The 13611-nt window shown below is 38.5% G+C and overlaps 1 protein-coding gene across 1 annotated transcript in view; it reads left to right on the plus strand.

The window, feature by feature from the left end:
• The window catches only part of TARBP1 (TAR (HIV-1) RNA binding protein 1), a 40854-nt gene that overhangs the window by 5383 nt on the left and 21860 nt on the right, over positions 1-13611 (plus strand). Inside the window, exons 7-14 of the mRNA XM_040599370.1 lie at positions 488-585; positions 1808-1943; positions 3011-3107; positions 3972-4061; positions 5858-5996; positions 7695-7791; positions 8086-8261; positions 11478-11575. Of these exons, the coding sequence (XP_040455304.1) occupies positions 488-585; positions 1808-1943; positions 3011-3107; positions 3972-4061; positions 5858-5996; positions 7695-7791; positions 8086-8261; positions 11478-11575 (931 nt within the window). The remainder of the gene's footprint in view (positions 1-487; positions 586-1807; positions 1944-3010; positions 3108-3971; positions 4062-5857; positions 5997-7694; positions 7792-8085; positions 8262-11477; positions 11576-13611) is intronic.

A 13611-nucleotide genomic window follows, 5' to 3' on the forward strand; every position in this document is an offset into this window, starting at 1 on the left:
AGCATACTTGTGTAGGTAATTTGTCTTCACTGTTTTCCAAATCAGACTTGTTGCGCCCCCACTGCATGCCACTGATCTGCCCCGTGGTCTTTGGCTGCCTGCTCCCCGGAGGCCTGTGTCATTCTGGAGGTGCGGGCACAAGGTTGAACTGACAGTGCCGTCTCTCACTGTGAGCTCAATGCTCGTAGTCCTGAGTAACCTGACTTGAGGCTGTGCTTGAGTGCTGGAGTGTGCTGCCACCATGTACTTGTAGGTGGCCAGGGAGAGTCATGCTCTTGGGACGGTCCTCATCCACTGTGTGCTCACTGGGTGCTGTTGGATATTGGGATAAATGGGAGGGCATTAGCTTGCATCCTCCATCTTTGTGGGCTGTTGGAGCAGTCTCTGCAGTGAATTAACCACTGAACTGCACTTTGTTTTTGTTTAGGAGCAATCCTTGTAGCTGTTAACATACCAGTTGTGTATTTGATGTTTTAAAACCCAACAGGACACCAAGTCAGTTAATGGGAGCCTGTCCTCCTTTGGGAATGAGGCTACAGAAGTTTTTGGCTACTTATGTCATGCTTCTTCCAAAGGAAGAAAAAGGTATGTTTCAGTTTCACCTTTACCTTTTTTTAGATAAAGACACCAAATAAAAACTATGGAGCAGTTTTCTGTATCTCATGTAAATGTTTACCACTACTTTTCTACGTTACTCTCCTTGTGGCAGTGGAGTTTCCAGAGAAGAGAGAGAGGTCTTCCAAAGCTTTGAGGGATGCTGCAATGTTAAGCTACAAAATTGTTTTAGGGGCAAACTGAAGCAAACCTGATTATTTTTTTTTAATGAAAAAAACCCAAACAAACTAACTCCTAAGTGCTGCAGATGAACAGTATTTGCAGATTCTTTTTTATTTGTCAGTGTAGGTAATACTGTGCTGAGCAAAATTTTTAGATCTGTTCTTTTTTTCATTTGGGGGGCGGGTTTGGAAGTCTTGGGTTGTGGGGGTTTCTTTAACCAATCTGCCAGAGTTTTTTAGTCACAACCTGCGTAGTCAGGCATTCAAAAGACCCAGTCCTGCTGAAGCAGAAGCTGAATAAGGATTCTTTTATTGTGAGGTTGGATGGATGAAGATTTCTGAGTTTTTTCCAAGTTTCCGTGTTAGTGTAGGCTGAAAAGAAGGAGCAACCTGTGACAGACCAGAATGTAATACCTGGTTTAATTTGGATTAAATAAGGGTAGAACCAGGTCTGTTCGGTACCCCTATCTACAGGTACATGTTCTGGTAGGAAACACCTTACATGTTTGTAATGCCATAGATGCCCTATTTCTCTGCCCTGTCCCAAGACGTATATATTTTATCACAAAATGGAGGGTCTGTGATTAGCATCCCTGAGGCTGAGTGGCCTGCTTCTACAAATTGTAGCTGTGGTGTCTTGAGGAAAAAAAAAACCCTTTAGGCTTGCTTTGGCCCTGCCAGCATCCATTAAACAGGTTGAATCACGATGTACTTTGGTCTGTCATCACATGGACTGAGCAGCTTTAAAAAGACATTGTCTAATACTCGAAAAAGTTAAAATTCTGTTACTATGGTGATTAGTGTGGATAACCAAAGTGAAAATTAATTTTTTCTGGTTATCTCCTTATCCTTACTGACAGACTTCTTTGAACTGTACTTGTTTCATTGAAATAATCAGGAAGTTACTTTGTTGTCTTCCATGTAATTTTCAGAAATAATTGTAACACTTCTGCTGGGGTCTGTGCCATTTAAATGCATTGGAGAACAAGAAATCACTCTGGATTGTTTGTCCTGTTTACTTTTATTTTAAGGCAGCTTCCTGTTAAAATTTATTCAGAAGATGACAAGTAGGCATTGGTGTGCTGTTCCCATTTTGTTTCTTTCTATGGCTCTGGCATATATCCCTGCGTGTAAAGTACTGGGCACTGAAGGACTTCATGCTTTAAGGTAAAATGCACACTGCATTGAGTTCTTACAGATTTCTTCTAAAGTAATGTGCAGAACATCTGGAGAGCCAGGATGTAATTCGTGTTTGTTACTTCAAGGAGGATGTGATGGTTGTACATGGGAATGGAAGGTTCTCTCTCCTTCATGTCCATTTCTGGGGAAAGCAATTTAAGAGCCAATGTTTTTATATCTCTGTAGTACTTAAAAAACAAATGTTTTGCATTTCAGACCTTTGTCATTGCTTTTTTTGTGGCATCATTTTACCCTGGTCTTCCATACTTCCTAACTGATGTGTGTCAAACTTCTTCCTTTTCTTCTGATTATGTTAAAACCTTGTTTATGTCTGTTGAGGCTATATCAAAGGACAGCCCACAAAACTGAGAATTGAAAGTTTGAGAATTGTAAATAAAAACCTAGGTAAAAATTCTTGGCATGCATATTGTCCTTAATCACTGATGTTTCCTAAGTGTCTGCTTGCACTTCATAGAGTCACTAAAAATCAGTCATTATTCCAGTTTAATCAGATTTGAGCTTTGAAACAAAATCTTACTGGTGGTTGAAGGAATATGGGATAAAAGTAGTTTACAGTGTGTGGGGGGAAGGTAAAAAGACACTCTGCTGATAAAAGATTATTGAAGGTTTCTTTCAGTTTCGTGCTAGAGTGACAATTTGATTGCAAACATTTCTATTTTCTAAATAAAGAATATTCTTTATTTCTGTATTTGTTACAGACGGCAATGCAAATACTAAATTATCAGTTCAAACTGATGTGATCATGGGAATTGTTCCTTTAGTTTTGGTTTTGCTTTGCTGCCCTCCCACTTAGCCATGCTCTTTGTTTTGTCAGGTTTATCTAAGTCTTAATACTAGTTTTATAGTACATATAGCAGTAATCTTGGTTTTGGATAGCATGCTGTCTAATCAGGTAATGATGGTGTTAGACTTGGTAGAATGTTTGTTAAATACAGTCTAATATATTGAAAATGGTTAATAATTAGCAAATACATGAAAATGTTTAAACCTCCTAAGTGTGTGTTTTCCACAGTGCATATCTTTCCTCTTTCCAGAGATGTCCTTCAGTGTACTATGATTACACATCAGATTTTGTTGCGTGGAGCTGCTCAGTGCTATCTTCTTCAAACAGCTATGCATTTGACAGATGTGGTGAGTTCAGTGTGGTTGAGGTTTTGGTTTTGGTGGGTTTTTTTTCTCTTTTTCCTGGTGTCTTAGAAGTACACATACGCTTTTACAGGGTAAACAGTATTAAAAAAAAATTGCTGAATACAACATGGAACAACTGATTTTGCTGAATTTGCATTTTTCTAGTGACTACTTAATAAATTGTGCTATGTAAGTATGGGTATGCTTATGTTAACTTTTGTTTTTGTAAGATGTATTTTTTTTTCATTACCTTTTATTAGTTGATGTTTTCTTGCAGGGTTTTCCTGCGGTGATTATGAAATAGTATCCCATTATGAATAGCCACTGTATAAACTCAGGTTTTAACATCCAGAAAATAATTGGACTTTCCTGAAATACCCAAGAGAATAAAAGTATTCATAATACTAGAATGATAAAACTACCATTAATTACCTTATTTATTCATTAGTCAAGGTATTAATGTTTCGGTTGTCTTACAACATGCTTGCTTTTTACATGAGTAGACAATCTTCTATGTTTTGTTTTATGGCTATAAACTTGTCTGAGTAGAATTTCCTTTTAGAGATACAGATACAGTACTTACCAGTGACTCTCTCTCATTTATGTACATACATTTAAAAGGTGTCATCAGTGAATAGCACTATTCTTCCAGTCATTCATTAGTTTTCAGGTAGATTTTGATATTTGTGTTCCTTGGTAAAAAGATAAGTCGGTCCCAAAGAGGCAAAAACTAGTCTGTGTCACGGAAAAGTTAATTTCTTTTTCTGAAACTTTTGCCAGATGACAGCCAACTGTTTTAAGTTGTTAAATAGATGTTACTGTTGTATATTATGTTGGCAACTATTGTATCCTGATTAATTTCTTCAGGAGAAAGTGTCCCTCCCAGAAGTTTCAAGCTTTCTTCTGTCCCTTAGACCAGAGGAGTCCCTCAGGAGAGATACTGTGTTATGGGTGGAGGTGAGAACAGAAGCTGGTTTTATGTTCATCAAACATTTTTTAATATCTATACAAATGTATGTTGTTTTACTGACAATATTTAAATAGTTAGCTACTTTTGCAGGTACATTATGGAATTTCTGGATGTGGAGTCCTGATGAATTTGTCTTTTACTTGAAAGCGGTGATACTTATTTTTTTTTAATGCTATAAAAGTGTTAATGTTAACCCTAAACAAATTATTAAGCAGTTTCAAAGTGAGGAATTCTAAGATGGCTGAAGGTAAGGTAAAGTGGCCAAGGAGAAAAACACAACTTTTTTCTTTATGTAGAAATTCTCAAGTCTGCAGAAGAAAAAGCTGTCTCTTGAGATAGATTTTTTTTTTAAAAAATTTTTTATTTAAATCCTTCAGAGCTTGTATGCCCCAGCTCATTGCGTTTCCTAGAGTTTATCTTGGTATTGCAGCTGTTTGGTATAACTATACTGAAATGCAAATCAGATCTTACTCAGACTTTTGGTCCCTGAATACTGGTCCTTTAAGAGACTTCAGTGTGTTCATCGCAGTCCTAGTCTTCTGCATACTTTGCCATGATTGTAGGAACTGAAGTAGCTATTGGCAACCCTGTACTACTGTCTGTAATCTCTCCCATTAGGCATCCATGATCTCTCCTCACACAAGTCACACTGTTGGTAATTTCATAGAGAGAGTGTGAAGCAGGGCACTTTATGGAATCCAAAGAGGCTTTCCTCTCTCCTTTTATTAAGGATACAAGGTGGATGTAACATCCTCAGCTGGAGCTGTTCTTGCTCATCAGATTCTGCAGGCAGTAATTTTTGTATATTATATATATATTCTCTTAATGACTACTTCCCTCTCATTTCCCCTCAGTGGTCTGTTGTAAAATTTCATTTGATGGAAAAGAACACTGTAGTGTTAGTCTGGGCATAGACTGCTAGTATGGTGCATGTTTTCCCTTTCTTTTGGTTCTGAAATTACTGACCAGGATAATGTGGATCCTGAGCCACTCTGAATGGGCCAGTACAGGGACCAAAAAAAATTGGCTAAGAGCTGCCTCTGATTTGCATGTTGTTTGGGTGAGCCCAGCATTGGCAGAAATAACAGGGTAATCTCAAAGAGAAAAATGTGCCTACCATGTAGAGTGAGACTGTAAATTTTACATTTCCACAGGATGTGTTTTGTCTCTGCAAGATGCAAAATGCTGTGAAAAAAATTTTCCAAGAAACAATTTTATATATAGGATATACCGGAGCCAATTGAATACATAGCCATGACTTTTGGTTAGTTGTACAGGAGTGTAATGATAAAATAATTTTTTGCGTAGTGTCCTCTTGTTACATATAATATACCTTTCATCTTGTTCCATTTCATTGACTTTTGGCATGAAAGTTAAAAATAATAAAAAATGCAGGTCTTACTATGTAACACTTGACTGTGTGAAGCCCTTTTGAGATAAGGGAATTCTTACGAGTCTTGCTTAATTTTAAGAACTGTGATTTTTCTTGTATTGGTACCAATGAATTTGCTTAATTTTAAGAACTGTGATTTTTCTTGTATTGGTACCAGTGAATTTTTTTTGGGGGGGGAGGGGGAGGGCACGCTGAGTTACTGAAGAACCTTTTTCTGTCAGTTACAAGGCAATAGCCTGCTAAGCCTCAAGGGAGCTGCAGTGAGCAACTCTCACAGTGTGGATTTGTTGATGTAACAGCATGTGTTTAACAGTGCTTTAGTTAATGTTGGTAATGTCATTACACAGCTGGCAGATGTGGTTAACTAGTAACATACTGGTTCTAATTTAGCTTTGCAGTTGGTTGCAAGTGAATGACAGATGCTTCAGAAAGTCTGTAACCTCTGATTTTGAACATCAAGAGACATTGTCATTATGTCAATATGTACGCAGTCTTGTGGGAGAGTACCTTAAGACACCAGCATCTGAAAGTAAGTTAAATGTTTATTAATAAAATATTTGGAAGATGATTAAAAAAATTACAGCAATCCTTTGGATTTTGTTTATTTATATTGTACCTATTCAAATTCTATGTAATTTGTGATATTCAACAGTCTTAAGTTTGAACTTTATTTTCTAATTTCAGTTTTCCTTCATAGCATACAGTCCTGCCGTATTGAAAGTTAAGCCTTAATATTCAGTTTTAGTGCTGCACTGATGCTTGTCCGTTAGATTTCTTTTGTTACTTTTTTGGTAGTGCCTGAAAATGCTGGAGTGTGGGAGCAGAGGTAAGCACATGAGAATGTGAATATCACTTCTAAGGTTCTGTAGCCTTTCTCAGCAGAACTTTGTAAAATGACCGAGTGTCTTTATGTAGAGAGATGCTGTATAGTTAGGCAAGCTTGGCAGCTCATACACGCCTTCCTCCATAGTGGTGTTCTTTTAATCTTGGACTGCTTGCACACAAGCTGCCACACGTTATAGCCAAGGAAGGTTCTTTGTATGCAGTATAGATATGCAGATAAATTCTGAAGGGACTTCTTTGTTCACTGCCACATTTTAAATTGTTACAACTTAAGTTCAGATGTTTTTTTAGGTATGTTGAAAGGAATGGCAGACTGACCTTTTGAATACTTTTAAGTTTTGCGTGGCACTCATTTGCTTGCTACTGAAGTACTGCAGTTGCAGCGAATTTTATATCTTCTTATAATGTGAAAAGTCAAAACTGAATGCTTTTTAAATATTACACGTATAGGAGATAAAAAAGTAGGTCAGAATTTGCTAATGATAAATAGCTTCAGAAGCTTCCTGCAGCCCAGGAAACTTCACTTGATTGTTTTATTGTTAGAGGAGTTGCAAGCAAATTTTGTCTGTTGCTATTCCAAGGCATATGCTTTGCGAAAAATTTTGGCAGATATTCTCTCCTTCCTGAAATGTTTGTTTAGGCCTTGGTCTATGTTATCTTCTATTCCATGGCAAACATCTGTGTTTCACTTCTAAAAAGTGATGTTTTTAATTTCCTGGTTTGATACGAATCTTAGCTTATAAGCAGCTCTGTGGTGGCAAAAAAACCCCAACCATGTCTAGTTGCTTGAACTAGCGTGTTTTGCTTTCTGAATTCCCAAAGCCAAAAACGTAGCAGTCAAACCCTAAAACCACCTTATGTAGTACTATTTAGGAAACAAGTTTAGAAGTACAATGATACAGTCTTGCATAAAAGATTGATGAAAAGGGAAACTTACTTTTTTATGTCCTTTTGACAGAGTAGTTTTAGTTCTTCATACAACTTTTAACTGGTCAAGATCACAGCTGATGTTTTTGATGAAGCATAGTGGAATTATGTTTGTGATTAATTTCATTTGAATATGCAAGTGTATTTTTAAAAGCAATAGAAAAGTCTTTTGGGAGATACTACGTAATATAATCTACTACCTGATACAACACATTGCCTAAAATTGACTTCAGCATAGAGGCCAATGAGATTAGCCTCTTTGAGCCATAGACGAAAAGCAATTGTGTTTGAGTTTAGTTTATATCTAGATAATAGAATGCAAAAAATTAGTAATAATATTCTTGTTAGCATTGTTATACTACTGATTTATTTTAAAAGTTATAAACCCAAAAGTTATAAAAATTAATATGAAGATATTTTTTAAATACTGTGAAAACCTTAAAATATCTTTAATCAGGAGAAAATTGCTTTATGCCTGACTGGTTTGAAGCTAAGCTTGTCGCAACAATGATTCTGTTGGCTGCAGATGTGGAGCAAATGAGCAATAAATGCAGGTAAGTATGAAGTATCTTATTTTAATTATCTCTCTTTTTCATCTTTTCACTCCTGAAAGATCTGGTAGAAGCCTGATCAAGTCAGGAAGCTGTCCATTTCTCTCTGTAGACTTTCGGTCAGCCTGATCATTCCTTAGACCTTGTCCAACTGTTGCTGCAAACATACTGGGTAACATTTCTAAAGATACTTAAGTGACTTGGAAACATGTGTCCTATTTATTTCCATAAGTGACTTCAGCACTTAAGGCAGATACTCAGAAGAAGACTTTCTTTTTAATTTTTGTTTTTGTGTAGTGGAAAAAGCAACATAGAATGGATTGAACTAGAGGCTTTCTTGAACCCTCTTCTGGATGTCTTGATGAGACTTGGCAGTAATGCTTACATACCAACACTGAAAACAGATAAAAGCCTACAGCTTCTCTTGAAGTTATTGCAGACCCGTTCGTTAAAATGTTCCAATACGCAAGATGGTTAGTGATATCTTCAGTATACTGTGTCTTATGTTAATTATAGTCTAACTAAAACTAAGGTACTTACTGTTTTAAGGCTATATTGTCAAATTAATACTAGCCTAGAAGTGGTAAATGTGAAAGTTGACAATCTGGCATATCTGTTACGAAATAGAGCTGTGGGTCCAATCCTACAGGACCTCTTCTGAAGGTGTCCCAAGGACTGGGAATTGAGAACGTGGAAGCCTTTGAAGAAATCAGTTGTTACCCATTAGGATTAGATTAGCAGTTAGTTAAAATATGGAGAGTGTGATTGTATTACAAATATTTATAGGCCAATGTATGGGTTCCATAAATCATGTAGACACTTCAGAAAGAAGTTAGTACAGAAACTCAGCTTAATCTGCTTAGCTGCTGGAGGTTCAGCCAGAGCCTTCCCTGAGTGCATGAAGTGATCCTGCTGGACATACTGTTTTCTGAGTTGACCGGTAGGTACTTTTGTCTCCACTAACACTATTTAGCCTGCAAAAGACAGGATGTCTCTGATTATTTCACAGTATTGGGCATGATTTCAGTAGGCATGCTTAACTTGCTTGCTTTAGTTCGACTGTGTTTAGATGCAAGGAGGTTAAGAGGTGCTCATTTAAGGACAAGACTGCTGATCTGACTGTCGAGGAGTTTTGACCCCCCACAGATTGAGAACTTTTAGCTGGTAGACTTTTCAGGAGAGTCTGAACAAAAGCTACGGAGTCCTTACTACTCCTTTTGTGAGAACTTGGTCAGTTTGTAACAGGAATAGCCTTTTTTTTTATTTTTCCTGAGAGCAAATTCTAATTAATGAAAATAATACTGCAATTTTTAATGCTGAACTGGAACAGGAGGGTTCTTGGTGTTTATTTTCTGCTTCCCCAGAATTTTGGGATTTTGTTTTCAGTGTTTTTATAACATGGAGTACAAGAGTAGTTTTGGAGTGGGGGCCACAGGTTTAGGCTCTTACATGGAAAACAAAAATTGTTATTTCAGGTTCTGCATCCAGGTTTCATAAAGATGCCTAAATGCAGCCCTGAAGTAAACACTTGCCCTCATTTTAAAAAGTGTTTTATTACATTTATACCCACACACCCCTCCCCTGGAATTTTAGCTGTTTGACTGAAATATTGAGCACTAGTTATGCAGGCTGTTAAAAGTTCGTATTGTGTGATGGTCTCTGACTGCTGAAGTGAATTCCTTCAAGTGAAACTCAACTGGAAGATGTGCCCCAACTGCCAGTGCGCATTTAGGCTACGGCAGAAGGCTAGAATAAGCCTGAAGCAGAACACTACAAAACACATGCAAGTGCATGTTAGGTTTTTAGTATCGTGAATCGAACACTCTGTGTGCCTTATTTCCTTATGTGCTTGCTAATGTAGATGTAATGGGATGGCTTCTGCTTTGGGAATTTTGATGCTTGATATGCCTGATTTAGCATGTTAAATTCTGCTGCCAGAGTTCTTAAGGTACAGCAAGGCTGAGCATCGCCGTGTCTCAATCCTTTTGAACGCCCCCATAGGTACTCCAGTACAGCTTATAATCAGTGGAGTCTTTCCAAGAGGCTTTCAGAATTGGACTTGTAATACATGTCCGTTCGGGCTAAATTGAACAGGAATTACTTTTCTCTTCTTAGGTTGTTTCCTACAATATTTTTGTGCTACTTTGTCCTGCACAGGAGAGCCAAGTAATAAATCTTGTTTCCTCAGCCATGAGTTGACTGGTGAGGGGCAGGAAGAGTAATTCTGTAAAATACAGAAATTTTGTTTCTGTGTTGGTTAAACAGGAGGTGAAAAGTCCTGTCTGTCAAATGGAAAATGGTAAAATGAGAGGGAAGAAGAAAGGAATTTAAGCTTGTAAAACAAAAATAATGATTGAGAAATGTTTTAGGAATACTTTAATGGGGATAGACATGTCTGAAGTGCTTGCTGAAATTAGCAGCGTTTTTCCACAGGTCTTACTGTCTGTGCTGTTAGACTTGACTATCTTAAACAGTAAGTTTTTGCTCATCATTTTTTTATAGCATTACAGAGCCATTGATAGTGGATTGGATTTTATGTCCAACATGTTTATCTGAAGAATTTCTGAATTTTAGATGCAGATGTTTTAGTGATTTGAGACTTGTGGTGAAATGTGATAATAGTCTGACATAATTGTTTGTTCTAAACAAAGTAAGCATTGGAAATGCAGTCCAATGAGCCATTTTAATAGAGAACATTGAAAGTAAGTACAATATAGCTTTAGAACATCTGGAAATATGTCCCTTTGTATTTCTACCTTTTGAAGGTCTTCCATTCTATAATTTTGCTACATGAAGCGTAACTCGGGGTCAACCTCAGAAAAAAACAGCCATTTAAAACCTCTGGGTAACTCTCCTAACTGCTGAAACTATTGACCGATGTTTTTAGAACAAGATGATCATGCAGAGTACTTTAAGTCCATTTTCCATATTTATGTGTTATTTCTTTGGCTTTCAACTAGCCCTTACCCTGGAAGCAGATTGAAGTGTGTGTGTGGTTAAAACATGATTTACCAGTGACCTACCTCTCTTGTGTAATAAACTTGTGTCATCTTGTTTGTGAAATGCTATGCACATGTGGTATACTTTGTAGCCTTGACTTCATTGTAGAGAAAGTGGCACATCTTGCGGTGTTTTTGTTTTCAGTGTTAAGCCAGGAAGCTACTTGACTGAAATCTCGTAATATTACTTTCTATTCAAAGCTGAATTATTTCTAAACAGCAAAAAAACACCAACCAAAAAACCACTTCTCACTTCTGTATGTAGTATATGGGTAACTGCATTTTTCTTGCATGCAATTAACTGCTGGATATGGAAACTTTTGTTCTTTATTAAAGAGTAAGTTCATTATTAAACTGTTTGTGCAGAGGGTTGGGAATAGAATGAAGGTGTGCATTAAAAGTTGGAAAATTATGCTTTGGTCTTCTGGTCCTGTGTGGGTTTTCATTCACTAATACATGTTAAATCTCAGGAAAGAGTATCATGTGGTTTTGGTTTTTTTTTTTCAGCCCCATGGCTTACACTGCTGAAGTGTTATAGAGCTGTTTTAAAGTATTATTAGGTATTTGAATACTTACTACTGTATAACTTTGGTTCTGTAACTTAATTAAATCTACATGATGCAATACATTTCCTAAGGAAATTGCATTTCTATATGTTAATAAATTTAATATTATTTTCTCTTCACACAGATGGAGTATTGTTTTTTATCTGGAAATCTGTCGCAACATCTGTGGAGAGTATTCTTGAATTTATTGTCCGACGGCTTACTACAAATGAGTTAAGCACTGTAAGTAATTATTATGAGACATACTTTGGTGTGGTTTTGCCTGCTAAATACGATTTACCAGTGTTCCTAACTTTCATGTCAAATCTTCTAAGCACCTAGAAAGTCAATTTGCATGGCAACACTTCTGTTAACTTTTTTGAATGGGCAAAGTAAGTTAAAAAAAAAGTAAGAAAAGTTTCAAGTAGTGTTTAGTGTCTGTAGTCCATATTGCTTGTTTCTTCTCAAATCTAAAGAAATCCTATAGTAAGAAATCATGAGTATCATATACTGTATCATATCTACTAGTACAGTTGTGAACATAAGATGTTTGGCGTTCAAGACTTTCAGTCCTCAGACTGGTTAATATCTTTATTGACTTTACCGTTTGTTTGTTCTGTGGCCGATGCTTAAGTATATACCTCAAAGAAACTTGTGAATTTTTAAGCAAAATGGCTTGATGGTACAGGAATTTGACTTGAAAAATACTGTATTGAATGTATCAAAGAACTGCAGTGCTTTTTAGAGAAAGAGAGGGGAGATACACGTTTCCTTCTCTAAAGCACTTCTAAGTCACGTGTAAATAAAAAGACACAAGACATGTAAAGCAAACCATCCAAACTTTTCCAGATGGAGAGGGATGAATTAGAATGTAATGTTGATGAGGAGAGTGGTGGTATTCTTGGAAGAAAATAAATTTGAGAAAGAAGGATTGGTGGAAGTTGAAAAGAAGGCTAATTCTCAGTACTCAGAAGCTCAATGAAATGTCAAGTAGGAACTTTGAAAGCGAGGAACAGATACACCAGGAGTTTCAAGAGTCTTTTGTTTTAAGACCAGCTACCCTCTGGGTACTCAGCCCCCTGAGCTGGAAGACAGGGATGAGGAGCAGAACGAAGTCCCCATGGTCCAGGAGGAAATGGTCAGTGACCTGCTGCTCCACTTAGACATGCACAAGTGTATGAGGCTGGATGGGATCCACCCAAGGGTACTGAGGGAGCTGGTAGAGGAGCTCACCAAGCTGCTCTCTGTCATTTATCAACAGTCCTGGCAAACCGGAGAGGTCCCAGCAGACTGGAGGTTAGCCAGTGTGGCGCTGATGTACAAGAAGGGCAGGAGAGAGGAGCCGGGGACCCACAGGCCTGTCAGCCTGACCTCGGTGCCGGGGAAGGTGATGGAGCAGATCATCTTGTGTGCCATCACAAGGCACGTGCAGGACAGCTGGGGGACCAGGCCCAGCCAGCATGGGGTTATGAAAGGAAGGTCCTGCTTGAGGAACCTGATCTCCCCCTATGACAAGATGACCCACCTAGCAGATGAGGCAAAGGTTGTCGTTATTGTCTACCTGGACCTTGGTAAGCGTTTGACACCATCTCCCACATCATTCTTCTGGAGAAAGTGGCTGCTCATGGCTTGGACAGGTGTCTGCTGTGCTGGGTTAAAAGCTGGCTGGACAGCCGAGCCCAAAGAGTGGTGGTGAATGGAGTCACATGCAGCTGGTGGCTGGTCACAACTGGTGTTCCCCAGGGCTTAGTGTTTGGGCCAGCCCTGTTTGATATCTTTATTGATGATCTGGATGAGGAAACGGAGTGCACCCTCAGTAAGGTTGCAGCAAACAGGTTGAGGGGGAGTGTTGATCTGCTTGAGGATGGGAAGGCTCTGCAGAGGGATCTGGGCAGGCTGGGCTGAGGCCAATCGTATGAGATTCAACAAGGAGAAGTGCTGGGTCCTGCACTTGGGCCACAACAACCCCACGCAACGCGAGGGAACTCTGCTTGTTTAGCTTGGAGAGGAGGCAGCCGAGGGGGGGACCCTACTGCTCTCGGCACCTAACTGACAGGAGGCCATAGGCAGCAGGGGTCGGTCTCTTCTCCCAGATCACGAGTGACAGGACAAGAGGAAGCAGCCTCACATTGCGCCAGGGGAGGTTTAGGTTGGATATTGGGAAAATTTCTTCATGGGAAGGGTGGTGAAGCGTTGGGACAGGCTGTCCAGGGAGGTGGTGGAATCGCCATCCCTGGAGGTGTTTAAAAAAACATGGAGGTGTGGTGCTGAGGGACATG

Source organism: Falco naumanni, chromosome 6 (assembly GCF_017639655.2).
Source record: "Falco naumanni isolate bFalNau1 chromosome 6, bFalNau1.pat, whole genome shotgun sequence".
Lineage (NCBI taxonomy): Eukaryota > Metazoa > Chordata > Aves > Falconiformes > Falconidae > Falco > Falco naumanni.